Source organism: Lepidochelys kempii, chromosome 19 (genome assembly GCF_965140285.1).
Source record: "Lepidochelys kempii isolate rLepKem1 chromosome 19, rLepKem1.hap1, whole genome shotgun sequence".
Taxonomy (NCBI): domain Eukaryota; kingdom Metazoa; phylum Chordata; order Testudines; family Cheloniidae; genus Lepidochelys; species Lepidochelys kempii.
This window is the reverse complement of record NC_136398.1, coordinates 9,905,835-9,927,386: the sequence shown is the minus strand read 5'-3', so window position 1 is coordinate 9,927,386 and position 21,552 is coordinate 9,905,835. Positions and strand designations below refer to the sequence as shown.

Genomic DNA, 21,552 nt, shown 5'->3' with positions numbered 1-21,552 from the left:
ACGCGCGGAGGGAGGGAGGGCCCCTCCCGCGCACACGCCGTGCGCGCTCTGAAGCTGCTGCCTTTAATGGTCCCGCCCTTTCGGCTTCCCGCCAACGCGGCCCGGGGGCCGGCGACAGGACCCGGCTGAGGGGCGGGACGGGGCGGGGGGTAACAGGAGATGGGAACAGCCTGCCCCGCCCAGGGGTCCCCCCCCCCGCACTGTCGTGGTCGGCGGGTGCTGAGGGTAGAGTGGGCCGCCCTCCCATGAGGGGGGCCCTGTCCTGGGGAGGTGCTCTGGGGACCACACCCCGAACTGACTGGCACAGTGTTCCAGGGCAGCTCACACCTTGCGAAGGGGGCAGCAAGGCCCACTCTGCTGGGCTGGGACGGTTACGGGCACAGCCCCCATGTCTCCCTCTCTTCATAACAGCCCGTCAAAATCCTGCCCCTGGCCACCCACGTAGCATGCAGGCCTGTCAGTTCCTGCCCCACCTCCACGGGTGTTTAGGGAGACATGGGGGCGGGATGGGGATGGGACGACATATTACCCCCCAAAACTGCAAGCTTCAGACAGGTGCAGAATTTGCCACCCTTCCCTCGCCCCGTAGCCCCATTGGCCTGACAGGAGCTGCTTCCACCAAATACAGAAATTAAACTATGCCCACATCCCCAGGCACAGCACCCAGCGTCAGCTGTTGCAATTCACACACCAGTCCGGTGACATTTTAAAGTGGGGCCTGAGTGTTAATTCTGATTTTTTTTTGGCCACAGCCGTACAAATGCAGTTAACACCGTTTTCACACGCACCGTCCTTTTGTTAGCGTGGGCTAGCCACCTTACTTTGCTCCTGGGTGCACCAGGTAGCTCCTGTCTCTGTTACCTGTTTCACCCATAGCTGGAGGCAATTAGGTTAGGACACCTAGCAGGCTTTGCTGCTCCACATGCCACTGAGCAGCAGAAATGATTGAAGAACATAGTCCAATGATGTGGTAACAGCCATTAGAGACTGAGTTTATTAGTAGAGCTCCCTGATAAAGCAAGATGATCGCTTATAAAACTCTTATAGGGCCAGGAACATAGAGGTTAAGAGCTTAAATCTGAAAATAGTGAGAGGAAGCCCACAAAGGGGTGGGGGTTAGCGACAAAAGAAGGGTTTAGTAGCAACATTATGGACAGGCTGGAAAGGGATGGGGGTAACACAGAAAGGGTACAACCTGTTGGGGCTTTATGAGATGGTTTTGAGTGGAGGGAAGCAAGCAATGGTGGGTACAAGCCTAAGATGTTTGCTGCTAGAAGAAGGTATGGACTGGGAAGTGAGGTGGTGTGTGGGGGAGACTGCTGCTTCCAGCAGAACAGGGAAGAGCACATACCCTGCACAGCAGGTCCTGACAGATGAGCTCTCCTTACATAGAGGGGCTCAAAAGGAGAGCTGCTTGGCTCACCAAAGGAACTCCCTGCTGTGCTCCATGGGGCAACAAACCGAAGTCCTCTACCTATGCATGCTACTGCTTGACGTGCTTCTATGTTGAGTTTGATGGAGTTGGACCCGAGTTTCCATATGTACACAGGGTATCCTCCTGTTTGCAAGTAGCATGGCTCCTAAAAAGAGGTTACTAGCTTCTGATCACTCTTGCCTGAGAGGTTTATATTTGCAGGCACACTTGCTCACCTTACTTCTGAAAGCAGTATGAGACTTTGCTTTTTAATAGCTGCTGCCACCAAGCCCTCTCAATCTTTCTGCACAGTACAGAACCTTGGGATGTTTACAGTGGAAGATGACCCCTACATGATTAGACTGTGCACCATTAAAGCTGGGTGTCAGGGCAAAAAATATTTTTTTAAAAAAAGAGGGGAAATTGCAAACAGATTAGGTTCCCCACATTAGAATAGCATTAAATAGCAATTGAGAATAGTTTAAAATAGCAAACAGTTACAAAGGGCCCTGTGTAACAAAATTAAGAGTCTTGCTTAGTTTGCAGCAGACCAGGATGAAAATGGTCCCTACCCAAATAAGTGACCAATTGTACAATCAAAATTATGGCTACAAATAGTCAAACTCTGATTGAATCTGTGGGCAGATTGCTGCACCCACATGCAGCCCCATTGACTTCTGGATTGGGACCTTATCAACTCTTAGAAAAGGGGTAGGGTTCTGAGGACATTATAAAGGGAAAATATATTTTCATGGACTATTTCCATCCCAGCTGCTCCAAGCATTTAATCTGCAAACCACTGGGAGTGGAGGGGGTCTATGGATGGTAATGAGACCACTCTTATAACACCTTTCATCCAAAAGCACTTCACACAGCTTCTGATTAAGGCATAAAATGCAGCCTCCTCTTGGGTAGAGGTAGCAGACAGCACGGAGGACCCCGCCCAGAACTTTTATTCTTACCAAACCTACCATGCAAGGCAGATAGGTCCTTGAATATTTTTAAAAACTCTGATAGAAAAGAGACAATTTATGGTCTGTGCTGCCTAATGGAAAGAGAAAGGCTGAGCTGATGCTGTTAGGACTCAAACCTGTGGGTACAGAGTCTACTCTGTAGACTGACGGCGGTCTACATTACATGCAACTAGCAAAGGAGGATCACATCCTGATGCAAGTGGGTGATTAGTACATGAGAATTAAAAGCCCTTGTACTTTCTCAATGTAACTGCATCTCTCACTCTTATTTAAAAGGTTTAGATATAAAGTTTAGTAGATGGTAAAGTTAATTGGAAAATAATTAAAATGATTAAAAGGGGACCAAACCAAAATCTCTCAATGCTGGGAAGCATTCAGATTTGGATTCAGTCAATTTGTGGATGGGAGTGATGCTTAGAGCTTGCGTAAGAAGGATGATTTTTGGACTGGTCAGACCTGGGTTCAGTTCCTGGCTCACATTTTCTGTGCTGCTTTGGGAAAGTCACTTAATCTACTGTGCCCTTCTGTTTCTTATCTGTAAAATGGGGTTAACATTTCCTTCCTTCAGAGGGCATTGGGAGGATAAGAGCAATTAGGCTTTGTCTACACTAGCACTTTTGTCTGCAAAACTTTTGTTGGTCAGGGGCGTGGGGAAAAAAACAAACACACCCCTGACTGACAAAAGTTTCGCTGACAAAAGTGCGGATGTGGGCAGTGCTATGTTGGTGGGAGACGCTCTCCCGCTGGCATAGAGCAGCTTCATGGGAGACCTTACAGCGCAGCTCCTGTAAACATAGCCTTAGTGCTCAAATAGAGTGATGAGGGCCATATAAATAACTAAGTCACTGTGGAACAGAACCAAGAATTCCTGAGTCCCAGACCTCTGCTCCAGGACTCTTGGAGCCAGTTATCATTCAGGTAGTGTCTGTAGCTTTGGGAACATGCTTCTCAACATGACAGATCTCTGGTAATGAAAGGAAAAGCACCAGCCACCATTACCCATATTCTTTATTCTGCAGAGAAAAAAAAAATCAAACATTTTCCTTGATTGGTACAAAAATGAAAAGGAGAAAAAATGCAGTGAGATTTTTTTGATCTCACTGCAGACATTTCAGCAGGAAATCTGCTCTCCAGAAAGCACAGTCCTGCACTTAAGACAACCCCCAAAATCATACACATTCACCCTCTTCCTCCCTCCCTCCCACCCCTTCCCACGTCATAAAAATTCAAGAGTTTGACACAAACAAGCTTTGGTTGCTAGCAGTAAACATGGAGTTACATTCTTCCGTCTGACAGTAGACAATCTTGTGGCCACTTGACTCCCAAGTTTTTGCACCAGGGGAGAATCGTCCCTCCAAGGATATTTTATCCCCTTAACATTCAAATGAGCCTATATTTTTGGATAGGACTGATACTTAGCGCTTGTGTAAGAAGGATGATTAGTGGACAGGGCAGACCTGGGTTCAGTTCCTAGCTCAAAGAGAGCCTGGCATAGTCTGCCTGCTTCCCATAATGCATAGAGTCCATTGCCTGCAAACCACGCATGAGCAGAGGAGGTGAGGACAGCAAGTCTCTTGCAGCAATTTATCTGCAAGATCATCATCAAGGAATGGAAAAAGCCACAACAAATCTCTGCAGTCTGCAGAGGTACATAGAGCATTGTAATGTACGTGGCAAAGGATACTGCAAACCACAGAAAAAAAGGAGAAGATGCAATTGAATATTGTAAACTTCCATCTTCTCTAGCGTGGCTTCTCCTTACAAATCAATCACTGGTTTCTTGGGAGGCAATTTGCTCTATTGACAGCAGAAAACCTGAGGGCTTTATGATTCACTTTCTCACCAGAGCCCCCAGGATGGGGCTGGTTACCTAAGTCACCTCCCTGCACAGGTAGAGCATACAGAGAGGATCCCATCTCCCTGGTCCAAAAACCCATCAGATGCTTTGGCTATTTTTTTTTAAGTTTGTAAACAATAATCAAGGAGAATATTGAAAGAAAGTGGAGAGATTTACATAGATATTTACACATACTAGACACCTAGCAAATCACCAAACTGATTACTTGGAAAAGTTCTACACAATTCAAGACAGATACAAAACTAGAAGGGGCAGCATTTACCCATTGGCACACCTAAGGTGCCAAAGGATGGTCAACAGTTCCCTCTGTGGGTCGCATAGGGGTACTGGAACCCAGGGTTAGAGGCACACAACCCAATGCATTCTATTGCATTTACCCCGTTCAGACAGAGAAGTTATCCTGAGGTAGATTTGTATAGATCCTATAGCTATTTAAAAACCAAAATTTCCTTTTTTCCTCCCCCCTCAAAAGGGCCACCACCACTTCACCACACTCACTACTGCAGCAGGGCAGAAAGCCAGCCCGAGAGCTTTTCTCCACCCACCAAGCCTAGCTACAGGCAACATCGGAGACTGTGGCATCTCATCTAGGCGGTTCTCATGTGTACCAGGGTTGTGTGTGTGTGTGTGTGTGTGTGTGTGTGTGTGTGTGTGTGTGTGTGTGTGTGTGTGTGTGTGTGTGTGTGTGTGTGTGTGTGTGTGTGTGTGTGTGTGTGTGTGTGTGTGTGTGTGTGTGTGTGTGAAGGAGCCTTGCGAGGCTAATTGTTCATTACCACAATAAATATCTGACTTGTTAAAGGCAGGCAAGTACATTTTCTGACCAGGCTAGTCACTTTTCACGATTATTTAGCAGGGCAGCGTGTTACAAACACAATGCTTCCTAGCCCCCCTTTTTCATTCCCCTAATTCATCTCCCATAGAAGGGAAGTTTTGCCATCAACTTAAATGGGAGCTGAATCAGTCCCTTGGATAATAGCTCCCAGAGTTCTAAGAGGTGATCATTTCACTCCAACTGTTTTAAGCACTCCTGTTGTCCAAATTCACATCCCAGCAGCAGAGGGAAGCCTCGGAGGGGGGAAATCTTGAACAGTGCCTCTGATTCCCCCTAATCTCCCCCTGGTGCCTGTTTGGAAGATTAGAGATCTCTCTTTCTCGACGTTTCCTGCCCTGATCTAAATCTATTCTATTACTATCTAAAACTTATAGTGGAAACTGCACACACATTCTGAAACATACCACTGCGTCAGCCTTATCCTATACTGGGGAGGGGTGGTACGGCCAGGCCCTGTGGCTACAGAGCACACAGGAGTGTCACAGCTCCTGGCTCAAGGACAGGACTCCATAGTCCCACCCAGCAATTATTGGCTAGCATTTGAGGAAAGCGGAGAGGGGAGAAGTGGGGGGGGGGGCAGGGAAGAGAAAGGGGGAGCAATTGTATCTGAATCTGCTACAAACATGGATGATAGGGCTGGCTTTGGGGAACTCTTGCAGCACACATTATGGGCCCAGCTCCAGTCACATCCCCCAAGGAAGTGCTGGAGTCAAAGCACATTAGCACTAGATAGAGATAGTTGGACCAGAAAGGCCTCCTCTTGTGGAGAGTTAGCATTGTAACATTTATTCTGGTTACACTGCAGGTTTCCTAGAAATGCAAACACGCCAGGTGGGGGTAAGGAGACGAGAACCTCACAGCCAACATTTCACAGCCATGCAGAGAAAAAGGAGTTTTTAAAAGAAGGTATTTATGTTATAGCCCGTTTAGGACCTTAATATACGCACTGAAAGGCTCTTGCTCTCTCAAAGAGAGGAATAACCAGGTGCAAGGGCAGCAGGCTTCCTTATGCCTCCAATCCAAGTTAATGCCGCCCCCCCCTAGTGCTGGAGTGACATCCAATCAGTCATTGCCCCCCATTTCTGATCTGAAGCCGGGCACTGAGCTAGGTAACTGGGGATCTATACCACCCCAGTGTCTACAGCAGGAGGAAGTCACCAGCAAAGAGACTGGGGAGGCAGAACAATGAGTGATGGTAGTCATTAAAAATTGGACTGGGGCAAAAACTAGGGAGACAGGAACGTTTCCAGCCAGTGAGTGGAATTGAGAATGGACAGGAATGGGGAGGGGAGATGGGAACATGGCCAGGCTGGGAGGGAATTTGGAGTCCAAAATACAGATACAGGCGGCCGTACCCTCCTCTGCAACGTTGACTGACTTCTCTTTAACCACCCGCAGACACAAAGTCCCAAATGCCATGTAAATACAGTGAGAGGGAGAAGAGAATCTATTAAAATACAGTTTTAAAAATAATCAGTCCACCTGACGAACATCCAGCGAGGTAGACCTAGTTTAAAATACAAACTTTGTTCTGTCTTTGTGCTGTTAAAAAGCAAAGAAAACAAAATTCCACTCCGTCCAGCACTGGAGCTGCAGAGGCTGTTCATCCCTGAGATTGCTCAAATACCTGAGAATAAGTTGCAGTAGTTATGTCCTCTCTCTCTCTCTCTTTAAGATTAAAATATACAAAAATACAAAAAAACAGAATATTTATATTTTAAAAAAAACAAACGACAAACAAACCCAAAGATACGTCATACGCGCACGTCCTAGTGCAGGTTTCACATCACATCGGCTTCAGCACGGATGGGGTGGAGGGAGGGGCCTTGCATTGCAAGGGCAGCTGTCCGCAGGAACAAATAAATAAAGGCAGAATAGAGGGGTTGGGGAAGACAAAGTGGGGAGAGAAGGCAGCAGCTTTTAACTGACAGAAAGCACCCTGTTCCTACAGGAAAGGAAAGGACCAAGCCTGCAGCCCTTATGCTCAAAAAAAGGGCATTACAGATTCATATGGACTAGAGGATTGGGCCCTAATAAACAGACGAACAGAAGCAAATTGTATACAATATAGGTATGATCCAAGGTCCACTGAAGTCCATGGGAAGACTCCCACTGATTTCATTGTGCTCTAGATCAGCCCCTATAGACACATGGCTACATGAAATATATTCCACTGTAGGTGCTCTCAACTGTGACAGCTTTAAAAGCAGTGGGGGGTGGAAATATGGTTTCTTCCTCTGTCAGACCCTGGATTGCAGCCCCTGGGCAACAAGGACCCACCATGATCTATACCAAGACACATGCTTCCATGCCTCCTGCCACCGAGGCTATGCCACTGCTCGTGCGCCAGCATGCATGCTGACAGCGAGTGGCAGACCAGGACAGCGGATTCTGGCAGGGCTGGAAGAACTCCTCCCCCAAATTTTGTGTCTACCCCATTTGTTACAGTTTTGATGTCACCATAGTTTCCTTCCAACTAGGCCATGTGTTGCTTTGATCTGTCTCTTGCTAATATAGCTAGACATTTTCAAAAGTCAGCATTACATTACAATGGCCTTCAATTAAAGAAACCCTGAGTCTAGTTAAATGCTAGGAGCCAGAGTCCACTGAAATCATTTTAGCAGGCCCAGGATTTGGCCTCTAGAAAAAGGACTTTTCATGCTAATTTTGGAGCATAGAAAGCCCAGCTTCTACCATGAACTCCCTTCCCCTCCTCCACAAACTGGGAGAGGAGAGAGATATGAAGTCTGGATGGCTCTGAAACTAAGGGCCTTCAGAGAGGAGCAGGTCCCAGCAATGCTACAAAACCCTCAGTCCAGCATGGAAAGCCTTAAATAAATAAAGAGGCTCTTCCTAACTATTTCAGGGGCAGCTAACACTTAATTCAAGAGAGGCATGCTGTTCCACCATTCCCCTGCAGGGGGTGTGCTGCTCCACTATTCCCCTGCAGGTCGCAAAAACAGGGGACAGTTGATATTCCTGGGCAAGGAGAAATCCTGGGCGAGATCCATTTGGCTCGCCTGTGTCTAGCGAGAACAAATTTGCTCACTAGTTTCTAGCTTGCCGTTGACAACCGGTCTCTGTTCTCCTGCTAGGATGGAGACACCTGTCTCCAAAATGATCCAGGGGTTCACAAACACTATTGGGAAGGTTGGTTTAAAAACACAAAAATCACCAAACACAGGGAAAGAAACTAGAGCGGCATGTGGCTTTCGATTGGAGGAAGTGGTTAGGTACAGGGTTATGGGGCTGCTCCCTCTCCCGCTTTTGGAGCTGGGCATCTGGACAGAGGGGTAACCGGCTTCTTCCTACTCAAAGTGTGTGTGGTGGATGAGATCTGTGCTGGGATTTTGTAACCCACATACAACCATCTCAGTCCCTCTGTCCAGATACCAGTGCCATCGCCTGGCAGGTTACATCCTACAGTTTGAGCTGCCACCCTCCCACCCATCCCTGCTTTACACCAACCCCCCTACATCATGACAGCAGAGACTGCTCGCTGCTCCCCCTTTGCTGACTGATTCCTTGCTGAAGCCTTTTGATCCTGATGGAAATCTCCCCCCTCCCACCCCCCAATCTCCCACCATCATTCTCTGGTTTCAGGAAGAAGGGACGAGCTGTGCATTTCTTCTTCCTCCCGGAAGTAGGCGGGCTTTCCCTGAGAGCTGGGCGATTGCTGTGCTTTGATGGGACAGTTGGCAACCATGTGGGTGATGCTCTGGCAGAAATGGCATTTCTTTGGTTGTGGCGGCAGCTTGCATTCTTTGGCATGATGGTCCAGCCCACCACAGTTGTAGCATCTAGGAAGAGGAAGGGGAGAGATGGAGATCCAGGGAGAGAAATCAGTGCGTTAGGGTATGGTCATTCCAACTGCCAGGGCTGCTTAAAGTTGCCTCACCTTATTACCCCCTGCGCATGAGCTGCAGAACACGGGACCCACGGGTGGGGAGAACCAGCTGTTTCCCAGCCCTGACTGGCATCCCCATTACTGCGCTAGTGACTCTATGGAGACATTGTGGTCAGCAGACTGCGACAAAACTCACATCCTCCTGCTCCAAAAGTGGAGGAAAATCTCTACAGAGCCTGTAAGAGACAGCTGACTAGTTCGCATTCCATCCAGGAGAGTTACTCCTGGGGGGGGGGGGGATTCCGAGTGACTACCCGCCTGCAGAAAAATGGCTAAGTTGGGGGGGGGTTGCCCCCCCCCACAGCAGAGGTGGGGCATGAGGGCACATGGGCTTATGTGCTGCTGGCCCCCCCCATTTCTGCAAGCACTCGCTCCGCTGACTCTGAAGCTGAACACTGCCTCCCGTTGAGCTCCCCTGCTGTGTGCTGGGAGCCTTCCTGTTTTCTGTGTACGGGTGGGTGGGGGAAATGAGGGAAGGGGCGGTAAAGAGATGGGGAGGGGAGGGAAGAGGCAGTGGGGAAGGAAGTGGGGAATGTAGGAGTGAGGGGACAGGGATGAAGAAGAAAAAAAGAGGATGCTGGCTTGCAGCATCCTCGTGGCAGCAGCTGAAGCTCCCCTGTTAAACAGGGCCATCGAACCCTCACCCTGACAACCCTACCCTCCTCCAATGAGCCCCCCACCCCATACCACTGATCCCCAAGCAGCTGTACCCCCACCCCATCAACCCCACTCCTCCAGAACCCCGAGCCCCCCACACCCAGAACCCCCTGCCGAGCCCTGTCTCCCCACACCCAGAACCCCCCCCCCCCCCCGCTGAGCTCCAACCATCTTCACCTGGATCCCTGCAGAATTCCATTGCCCCCTGCCCCTCCCATGAGCCCCTGTGATTTAAATCTCCCACTGAGCCGCCCGCACCTTGATTGCCCCCACACAGAACCCTCTCACCCGGCACCTGGATTCCCCCACACTAAGCCCCTCCACACTTGGATCCTGCTGGGCTGAGGCTGGCCACCCACACCTGCTGCACCTGGCGCAGAGGGGCAGGGCCCCGGGGTGTTTGTCAGGGTCATGTGCAGCCTCACGGCCGAGTCCCTGTACTGGGGGAGATGTGGGCTTCAGGGTGATCTCCCTCCTGAATGCAGCCAATGGCCTGTGCTCCCCACTGCCATGCTGGAGCCACATTTATTTACTGACAAAGTTTGCAGAATTTTAAAATATGCGCTTAATTTTGAGGCGCAGAATATTGAATTTTTTGGTGCAGAATTTCCTCAGGAGTAGAGCGCGTACTGGACCCATGGACAGTACATCATGTCTAGCCTCCCTTTTAGTTAGGCTTGGAAGGATTAGATGATCAGTAAACATCAATTTTTCTGTACACACACAAACTGATGAAAAAAATATTTCCACTGGTAATCAAAATGTACAGATAGGTAAGATAAGAAAAATTCTGCTTGAGAACCTACAAGGTTGATTTAAAGATATTTATGTTGTATATTTTGACATGTGATGTTGACAGTTTGTGTTTTAACGGTTATAAGGCTTTATTAACTTTTTGAATCTTGAGGTTTACGGTCATTAAATCATTGTCTGACCCCTCCTCCCCACTCCTTAATTTTGCACAACTCCGGAAATTTAAAATAAATAAAAATGCTTAAAGATAAACATGGATATTGTCCACTGAAATCATAAAAAGATACAAATCAAATTCTGCCAAGCCTACTTGCAGTGTATTTTTCTGGCTTTTGTCCACATTTCCATTTTAAGTCATGCATCTCTATGATCAAATTACCAAAGCCAAGAGGAAAACAAAAACAAAACAAAAAAAGGCCTTTCTGGATTTATTTTGCATGCTCCAAATGGATTTAAATCCCCTTGCAGAAGCCACTTATCAGAAATGGATGGCTGCAAACAGGCTATGCTTTTCACAGCCTGTGAAATATACTTCAAAATACCACCTGGGGGCAACACTTGCATGCAGCCATGCTGATGCTAGCCTAGGATGTAAGGAAAGTCCCTGGAAATTAAATATCTGAGGAACCGCCTTGCGAACTCAGGGTGGGACGGGTAGGCTACATGGTGCTAACAAGAGCCTCGCCTCTGGGCTGCAAAGCTGCTGTGGGAGACTTTGCTTGGCTGTCTGGCCATTTCCTGAGTAGTCACTGATCTCACAACGCTGGGCTTTTATTAGAGAAAATTACCCCTTCCCTCCCCCAGTTTGCTGTGTGGCTACACCTCCATCCTGAACACACACACACAAACAGAAAGGGAGCATTGGTCCATGCCATTCAGCCCTGGGTGTTTTTGACCTCTGGCCTTTCACTTCTGGTTTTCTGCCCTTTCCCCAGAAATCTGCATCTGACACTCATTAAAAGCTGAGGGAAGCATCTTTCAAGGGAAGGGCCACTGCCCCTCCTACCCCCAGGAGCCCTGTGGCAAGAACTCTCCTGTTCCCAATGGCTCTGTGATATTCAGCCTCATGCCTTCCCAGCTGTGTCCCAAAGGCCCAGCAGCCAGATGGGGTCTCCCCAGCCCAGCTCCTTTATCAGCCCCTTAATAACAGTAATGTCCAGCTCCACTAAGAGTTCTGTGTCTGTCCTGCAGAGCTCCCCTGCCGGGTCACAGCAGACACCCATATGAGGTGTCTGTCCATTAGGGCCTTGCGTAGAAGCTACACTGGTGGTCTCCTCTGGGTGCCACCAGTATAGAACTGGGGTTACCTTGGTGACCCCCTCAGAAGCAGAGTGGCAACAACCTGCCCTTCTCCGACAGGGAAATTTCCTTGCAGAAGTGGATGCCTTTGGGTCTTGGATAAATGCCAGAATCTTGGCCCAGGCCCCAAAGGTTGCAGAAGATTCTGGGAGCATGTTTGGAAATGAAGAGGTGCCAAGTGATTGGACACAGAACAAATGGTTCAGAGGAAGGAACGATACAAACAAAGGGGTGGGTGGGCTGCAGATGGGTGGGGAGGGATGTTACCACATCAGAACATAGTCCCCAAACCAGTCTTGACTATGTGTCTCCTCCCACCCTGCCCTCTGCCATGAGGCTCTCTCCCATATGGCTCAGGTCAGGTGCTAGGCTGATCACAAAGCTCTTGGAGATCAGGTGCTGCTGTCTGATTACTGTGCATCCCTTGGCCTGTTGCCCTTACCTGTCTCCTTTTGATCTGCGTTTCTGGAGGTTCTTCCCCTTTGGTCTCCTCTCACTCCCAACGCAGAACACGCCTCCGGGGCCAGTCACTCGGATGGACTCCAAACCTTTGGATGACTTCTTGAAGGTGAACTCAACTGCCTCGCCTTCTTTCAGGCTGCGGAATCCCTCCATGTGGAGCTTGCTCTAGGAGGCCAGAGAAGGGAAAAAAGGGTTAGGCATGGCAAGAAGACCCAGTTTCCTGTGGCACGCGAGAAAAGAATCACATTCACCAGGTTGCAGGCTCACTGGAACAAGGGCGCTCTCCTCTTTCCCCCGCGGAGCTTGACAAAGGATGGACAGACACAGGGATGCCAGAGTGCTTACTTCCCCAGAGACACTTCTGGAAGATACGTTGACCTGAAATGCTTGCTTCATAGACCAATGGCTCTCAACCTTTCCAGACTACTGTACCCTTTCAGGATCTGATTTGTCTTGCGTACCCAAAGTGTAATTGCACGTAAAAACTACTAGCTTACAAAATCAGACAAAAAATACAAAAAAGTGTCACAGCACATTATTACTGAAAAAAATCACTGACTTTCTCATATTTACCATATAATCATAAAATAAATCAATTAGAATATAAATATTGAACTTACATTTCAGTGTATAGTATATAGAGCACTATAAATAATTCATTGTCTGTATGAAATTTTAGTTTGTACTGACTTTGCTCGTGTTTTTTATGTAGTCTGTTGTAAAACTAGGCAAATATCTAGATGAGTTGATGTACTCCTGGTTAAGAACGAGGGCCGTTAAGCGATTAAAAATATCTTCATTGTGAAAGTTGAACTTACAAATGTAGAATTATAGAAGAAAGACTCGGGGCTTTGGCCAGCCCGGCTGGGGCTCCTCCAGATTGGGGGGGCGGGGAAACGCTCTGGGCTGCGGCTGGTCCGGGGCTCCTCTAGCTGAGGGGAAGGGGGTGGGCAGAAGGGGCAGAGCTGGGGGCTAGTCTCCCCAGAGTGAGGCTCCACACATGTCCCTTGATGCTTCAACCACCGTTCCAGAGGACATGCGTCCATGCTGATGATGGGTTCTGCTTGATAAACCATCCAAAGCAGAGCAGACCAACGCATGTTCATTTTCATCATCTGAGTCAGATGCCACCAGCAGAAGGTTGATTTTATTTTTTGGTGGTTTGGGTTCTGTAGTTTCTGCATGAGGGTGTGCTCTTTTAAGACTTCTGAAAGCATGCTCCACACCTCGTCCCTCTCAGATTTTGGAAGGCACTTCAGATTCTTAAACCTTGGGTCGAGTGCTGTAGCTATCTTTAGAAATTTCACATTGGTATCATCTTTGCGTTTTGTCAGATTTGCAGTGAAAGTGTTCTTAAAATGAACAACACATGCTGGGTCATCTTCCGAGACTGCTAGAACATGAAATATATGGCAGAATATGGGTAAAACAGAGCAGGAGACGTACAATTCTCCTCCCAAGAAGGTCAGTGACAAATTTAATTAACACATTTTTTTTAAACCAGTGTTATAAGCATGTCCTCTGGAACAATGGCCGAAGCATGAAGAGGCATACGAATCTTTAGCACATCTGGCATGTAAGCTACAACAGTGCCATGCGAATGCCTGTTCTCACTTTCAGGTGACATTGTAAATAAGAAGAGGGCAGCATTATCTCCTGTAAATGTAAACAAACTTGTTTGTCTTAGCAATTGGCTGAACAAGAAGTAGGACAGAGTGGACTTGTAGGCTCTGAAGTTTTACATTGTTTTGGTTTTCAGTGCAGTTATGTAACAAAAACCCCAACATTTGTAAGTAGCACTTTATCATGAAAGAAATTGCACTACAGTACTTGTATAAGGTGAATTGAAAAATACTGTTTGTCATTTTTACAGTGCAAATATTTCTAATAAAAATAATATAAAGTGATCACTGTACACTTTGTATTCTGTGTTGCAACTGAAATAGATATTTGAAAATGTAGGAAAACACCCAAAATATTTAATAAATTAAAATTGTTATTCTATTGTTTAACAGTGCAATTAAATCTGCGATTAATTGAGATTAATTTTTTGAGTTAATCGCCCGAGTTAACTGTGATTAATCGACAGCCCTATTAAGAATCACGGTCATAGACAACTAAGAACACACAGTGTGTTGGATGGCTCCCCCTGCTGGCAGTCTCAACAGAGCAGAGGGGAGTCAATAGGTCACATAGACTGAATAGCTCTTTCACCCCCGGAGGAGGTCCCTTTAGGATCAGAACTGAGACACAGTCGTTGCAATGGGAGACCGGCACTGCCCAGACTATACCTGTTTTTGGGGTTTAGTTTCCACAGCTCTCTGTTTAATAACCTGGAGCCTTTTATGAATGCAGATACACACGGAGCCACAGAGGATTTATTGGTTCGGTAGCTACAGATCCAACAAAGCCAAGACAAGAGCAGAATTCAGGTAGATTTGCTACCAGTACTAGTCAATCATGCCATGAAAGTGATTATAGACCCCTTTCCCCAGACCCTTGCTTATTTTCACCTGCTGCTCTCCATTTGGGGAATTAAGGTTGCAATCCTGCAAGTTTCCCAGATGTCAGCTGGAATCATGGGCTCCCAGCAGCCTGCATTGTAAAACAGGAGTCCTACACTGAACTGCCTGATTGCAGGTTTCGAAGGGGTGTATTTGCTAATGTTTCCATGAGCAGTTTCTCAGTGGAACGGAGCAATAAAAGAAAACTTTCCCTGGGGCAGTGTGTGGCCGCAGTTTTCCAGTATGACATGACAGGGATGATGCAAAAGGAATTTCATTTATGAATTCAGCTTGTCCCAGTTCTGTGATCCTTTTCCTCCAAGGGGTTTTATGGAAAGATGCTCCACTGGAATGAGATTGCTGGCCAGGAGCACAGCTGAACCCAAATTATACATGTCCTTTTCACCACAGTTCTGCAGTCAGTTAACAAGTAGTGCACAATAAATGCACAACTGTTTGGGGGAGGATGGTCTCTGCTGGTTGATAATCTCTGTGGATTCAGTGGGAAGAAGGCAGGCTATCAGTCAGACAAGACTGGGTTCACTGTCAGCTCAGTGAAACCAAATTCAAGAATCTGATAAGAGACTTAATTTCAGCTGTTTGCGTAATGGTGAAGAAAACCATCAATGGTATGAAAATAATCCATCTCACTAGGTTTCATCCTTTCTAGGAAAGCAAGATCATGAGGAGTTCTAGTGGTAGTAATTTAGGCATTTGTACTGCTTTCACTACTATAATATCTGAGCACCTTGAACAAGACTGACACCCTCAGCTACACACCACCACTCCCAGCTGGTCCATGCCAGAGGGGCCACCAGATGATGCAAGGCTATTGATACCAGTCTGTATGGGACAAGGAGATATTTACCAGTTCGTATGGAAATGACTGCTTTTGGCCAGGGGGAGGGGTGAGTAAAGAGTTAATTTGCAATCTGTTGGGGGAAGTGGGGGGGTTAAAATAACTTTCCCAGCATTTTAGCAACTCCACCTATCCTGCAACAGCCTTGTGGCTGGTGATCCCCAGGCCCTGTTCAGACAGTTCCTCTCTCCCGCCAGCAGCCTTGCTCTCAGCTCCCTGCCCATCTGGTCCTCATGCTGCTCTTTGGAACAGGATTTTTTTATGAATGGAGCATTCCCACCATTCATGTGTTCCTCAGTAACCCAGGTCATGTGATCTCCCACAGCCCATTCTTTGCAGGTTGTAGGAAAATGCCCACATTTAGACTTAAACACACCCTAAGGGGAGAGAATTCACATCTTTTCCTCTCCCTATCCCCACAGAGAAACACCTCACCCTCCCAGCCACCCCCCCCCCCCCACTCTCTCCACACATGATGGCAAGGAATTGAATATGGAAAAAATACTAAAATCAGGAAGAAGACAGATTTTTTTGATAGATCTTTACTACTCTTCAGGCCAGGACGAGGGTGTTTGTGGCGTGCAATGGGAAAGGGAAGGTTTAGGTTGGGGTGGGGTTTGGACAAAGCTGGAGGAAGGACCCTCCAAGTTCAAAGGAAAATTTACTCTTTTCTACTGGGCTTCTCATGTCCCCAACCCTGCCACTCCTTCCCCAATGCTTTTTCCCAGCTTGCCCGCTCTCCAGATCCCCCTGCCACTGCACCATTCCAGGGCTGACTCTGGGAAACCCTCATGGCAATAAACGAGGCCCTATCCATGAACAGAGCCACCCTCAAGGCCACAGTAGCAGGCTTTAGGAGGGGAGGGGCCCACTTGTGGCCTCAGGCTGGCTCACCAGGACAGGAATTCACAGCAGCCCGTGTGTTTGGGGCGAGGGGTTTGACAAGTGGGCAAGGTCCCCTTTAAATGGAACAAAGGTTTCTCACCAGATCCAATTCATGGAGTCACCATCTTAAAGGGAAGATCCAAGAAGCAGGGGCAAGAGCTGCAAGCCACTTGGGTCACTTGTTACTCCAGGAAGGGGCACACACCGTTTGCTGATCCTGGCCAGCATCTGTACACTTGATGTTTAGCTGGAAAAGGAAATTAACATCCCTCCCTGGTGGCACCGAGCAAACTCCTAGCCAGCTTTCCCTGCAGCGTAAAGAGGCTTCCAAGCTGCACTCGTACAGACTCAGAGTCCACAGTAAAGTAACAAATTCCCTCCCATGAACTTGGAACACTTTTTATATTGGGGGTGCTGTGACCCCGCCATTCCCTAGAGCTGGGGCCAGGAGCAGGGCCATGGCTCTGGGGGGAGGGAGAAATACGGACAGGGGTAAGGGAGCTGAGGCTGGAGCCATAGCTGGGGTGGGTGCGGAGCCCTAGGCATGGGGCCAGTGTCTGGGAGCACACCCCGCAGCCAAGATCCCGTGTGTGGGGCTGGCAGCTGGAGCCCCTCATAAAACCTGGGGGCGCTGCAGCACCCCCCACATCCCTAGTTTTTCCACCTATGAGCCCAGCTCCTTCTGAGTGTACTGCTCACTGAGCCTGGCTCAGAAGACATGTGACCCTCACCTCATGGTGTCAGGATCTGGAGCGGGCGCCCGCTCTCACATTCCCTCCCTATGCTGCCAGCTCCAGGCTGCCGAGGAAGAGGAGTGCAGGCTGCCATGGGCAGGATTGTGCGTTGCCTTCATGGCAGGGCTCGAAGCAGCTCATTTAAGCCTGACAGGGTTTCATTTTCCCCCTGCCAGGCAAACTCCGCCCACCCCCTTTCTTAAAATGCCTCCTCACAAGGCACTGCCCTTCTCTTCGGATGAATAGGGAGCAGCTCCTCAGAGCAAAGACCCAAACAAGATGATGAATCAGTAAGACTTCCCTTCAGAGCATTCTTAGCGCAAAAAAGGTGCCCGGCGGGTATCCCACCAGTCCCAGCGATCATTCATGTCCCCTGCCTGTGCAATGGGCATCTCACAGAGAATCACCTCCACAAGGTTAAAGATTATTCTAGATTCCACTTCCTTCTTTGAGAGAGTTGGGACATTCCCCGTCCCAGACTCTAATTAGGGCAATTGCCTCCTGCCTCCCTAAATTCCCCTTGAAGCGTCATTGAGGAAATGATGCCCTTTACTTCCTGCCCCAAAACGTGTGGTGCTGGTTTCACTCCAGAAGTGGATGCGTTTCAGTAAGAGGTGAAGGGAACCTTTGCCTATCAGGACCCTTTGAGATGAAAGCTGATGCAAATGCAAGATCTTTATCATTAGAGGTTTATATGAACAGGAGCAGCAGCTGTTTGCACACTGGACAAGAGGAAAATCCTCAGGACTCTGAATCGTCATGATTCCAGACAGAAACTGATCGACAGCTGGGGTCAGGAAGGAACTTCACTACACAGCGAGTTGCATTGTTTATTGGTGTGAGTTGCCCTGTTCTTTGCATCCCTTCCACCCCCAGGCATCAAAGTCTATCATAATTATCAATTTTGGCCTCATAGTACCCTTTAGAGCTGGGTTTTATCCCCTTTTTACAGGTGGGGAAATTGAGGCAGAGAGGCAAAATAACTTGTACAAGGCTACACAGCAAGAAGTGGCTGAGCTCCCCACAGCTTGCAGCATTGCAGATCCTTCAGCAAGACCTTTAGAAAACCAGCTGCTCTTTCTCCATCGCTCTTCTTGTATTGAGGGCTTGCCTCTGTGTCCTTGGGCACAATGTCTCTCCTCTGCCATGTTGTGCTGGGCACTGCCCTCCAAGTCCCAGAGGTGGCTGCATTTCAGCAACACGGGTGCAGAAAGAGGAGGAAGAGCCACCCAAAACATGACACATTTCTGTTTATTTTCCAGGAGTGCTACAGATAAACCACAAACCCGCAACAAAAGGCGAAGGAAACCCTCTCTCCCTGGGGAGGGGAAAGAAACAACAGGGCACGGACTCCCCCTCCTCCCCGTTTGGGCCTTTTGAAGTGAGCTGCTGAGAGGCTGGTGGTCCTCAGAGCATCCTCCCCTCCCCCCTTCCCAAAACACACACATTGTTCAAATTCCTCTGTTATCAGATAGGTAATCAAAGTGAAGCCCATTGAATTAGCTGCATACCTCCTGCATCTGAAAGGAAGGGGCCCAAAGCCCCCTCCTCCTCCTCTCAGCCTGCCCCACACCACACACAAAGCAGGAACATTCCCAGGCCTCGGCCATTCCCCCCCACCCAAAAAAAAAGGGGAGGGGGAGGAGTAGGAGCCTAGAGAGATACTGGAAGGGGGGAGGGGACGGGCTCTGCTTTTAGTCACCAAAGCTGGACCCAGAGAACAAAGAGCTGTCCCTGTCCACTGCTCCCGCTGGTCAAATTCCAGGAGTTCCAGGGTCTCCATGGGGGGAGGGAAGCTGAAGTGGACACTGAGAATCCGCAGGCTAAAGGCAGAGCTCTGTGTGCGTGAGAGAGAGCATGAGTGTGTACGCAAGCAAGCGCCAGCTTGGGACCATGATCCCTTCCTCTTCCGCTCAAATAGCCCCACATTCACTGCTCTCTCCTCCCCACCAGCCCCCTAGCTCCGTCTGCCCCCCTCGCCCCACTGCATACTCAGCCCTGCCCAGCAAGGAACAGTTTCACATCCATCGATGATGCACTTGCTGGAACACCGGGCCTGTGCTATGAACCGGGATTGTTCAGACAACTCTCTGCTCTCCCACTTTTCCCAGCAGAGCCCCAGCTGACAGACCCTACCCTTCCTTCCCGTACCCCAGAGCAGCCTCCCTTCCTGGGTCCTTTGGCAAATCGGTCACTAGGCAAATAAGTAACCCAAACAACATGCTCATGCTCAAATAAATTGGTTAGTCTCTAAGGTGCCACAAGTACTCCTTTTCTTTTTTCCAAACAACATTGCTGCAGTACATCCTGCCAACAGCCTACCGGGTAGTTTCTCACCATGGTGCCTGGGGCTAAGATTTCCTCTCCCACCCGTGATGTGCTCTGTTCTTTTTATTGGCCTGGTGTCTTCAGAAGGTCATATTGGAAAAAGATAAGTAATGGGGCTCTCCCAAACTCCACCCACTCGTGAGGTCAAAATGAGAGGTCACGCTCAGATTGCGCAGTCTCCCTGCGGGCAATAGGGTAATACCCCAATTTCACAGCACGCTTCACTCCAGAGTCAAATAGGGAACGCTGACATTTAAAGAATCGTTGTTACGCTTCAGAGTCAACATGCAATGCAGTTCATAGGGGCAGCGGCTCAGAGCTCTTGTTCCAGGCTCTCTGAAGACTTAGGTAGAAGTCACTGCATCACTTTCCCCAAGCACCATAAAAGTTAGAAAATTGGGGGTGGGGTGCTGTTGTCTGTAAAGACCACCAGGATCCAAGGGTTCAAGACGCAGCTACTGGGACACGGGATCTGCACACTGACCTGGTGCAACTGGCCCAATCCAAGTCCTTGGTGCCTTTAGCAATATTGACCACTCTTCTCCTGGCTCTCCCTTCCTGGCTGACAGCATTTTTAGAGCTGCCTTTGCCCCCCAACTCCCTGTATCTGTTGGGGTCCTTTAAGCTTCTGTCCTCAGACTCCTCCCTCATCCTCTCCCACAATTTCAGCCACCACCTCAGTGCAGATAATACCCAGATCTACCTGGCCTCCTTCCCTGTCCAACTCCTTGCTAAACATAGCTCTACCTAGGCATCTGCTGCAGTCACCCACTTGGGAGAGGAGAACATTTGGCCTTTCCTTACTATCCCACCCATCACATAGCCAATTACCTGCTTCCTCCCCTCACTTTCCCCTTAGCATCAAGTTCAGCCACTTTATCCTTATCTCTATATTCCCCCCTCTCCTTAAATCTGTTCTCATCCTCCCTCCTCTTGCTCCTCACATACCTCCCAATCCCCTCCCGGTGCCTCCAGTTCTTGTCCACCCAGGACCTGCCCTCTCCCCCTTAACACACCAGGAAACTGATTCTTTTTGTAAACTCGGCACATGCTCCCTTTCCTGAGCAACCTGAGAGGCCAGGCCAAGAGGACCTCGAGCTCTCCAGGAGAGAGGATGTGTCCTACTCATGTTTTGTAGAGTCCAGAGGACCGTTTCAGCGTTATACAAGTTAATAATTTCAACAGCCGACACCAAGTCATTTTAAAGTCCTTCTCCTTCGGGAAAGAATTTCTACAGGTCATGCTCACGTTGACATGCTAAGGTTTTCTGGTTGGCTGAACACCTATCCCTGCTTTTCCTCCCCACCACCATTATTCCCTGTCCCTGAAGCTTCCTCACCCCCAAATGCCGCCGCCACCACCACCATTCTTCCCAGAAGAGATGAACTTTACTGGGAGGGAGGCCCTGCTACATATTGACAGTTACTCCACTCTATGTAACTTCCAGCATAGGAAGAAGATCACACCCAGGTTTCCCACCATAGCAGAGTGAGAAACAAGTGGGCCACCAGAATTACCCAACAATGACTGCTTTAAAATAAGAGTGATTCTACCATGCCTCTGAACTGTTAAGGATGAGAAGAGGGAACATCAGTGGAAGAGAACATGGTCCTGCTGCTCCACAAAGCACTCAGGTTCCCATCTAAGGAGGAGACAGTTTATCCTGTGACAATCCTCCATCACAGTACTTACAGATTCACTCGGTGAGTTACATACAGATTACGGGAGGGAAAGTCACTCACTTGGCCACTGCAGAAGGCTGAATTCTGATGGAACCTGTTTGGAGAGCCTGCTAGAGAAAGATAGCCACATGAGTGCCGCTTAGAGTCTCAAAGAACATGAGTACTTGTGGCACCTTAGAAACTAACATGCTGCACTCTCACAGTACATAGCACATCTTTACAGAGAGAAAATGTTTGCACTAATTCACAGCTGCCTAGAATAGCAACAGGATGCTATCCTTAGGCCTTGGAACTTCATGGATGCATCAGGGATAGAAATCAAATCCTCGTGCTCCAAAAGCACAGGCCACTGCCACTTGAGCTAAAAGGAGAATCTCCATTAACTATTAGCAGTGCAGGGCCTA

At 48.6% G+C, this 21,552-nt stretch overlaps 1 protein-coding gene across 1 annotated transcript in view; it reads right to left on the bottom strand.

The window, feature by feature from the left end:
• Positions 1–8,664: 8,664 nt before the first annotated feature.
• The window catches only part of LIN28A (lin-28 RNA binding posttranscriptional regulator A), a 31,222-nt gene continuing 18,334 nt past the window's right edge, over positions 8,665–21,552 (bottom strand). Inside the window, exons 3-4 of the mRNA XM_073317851.1 lie at positions 12,137–12,321; positions 8,665–8,878 (exon numbers count right to left, since the gene is read on the bottom strand). Coding sequence (XP_073173952.1) covers positions 8,665–8,878; positions 12,137–12,321 — 399 coding nt within the window. The remainder of the gene's footprint in view (positions 8,879–12,136; positions 12,322–21,552) is intronic.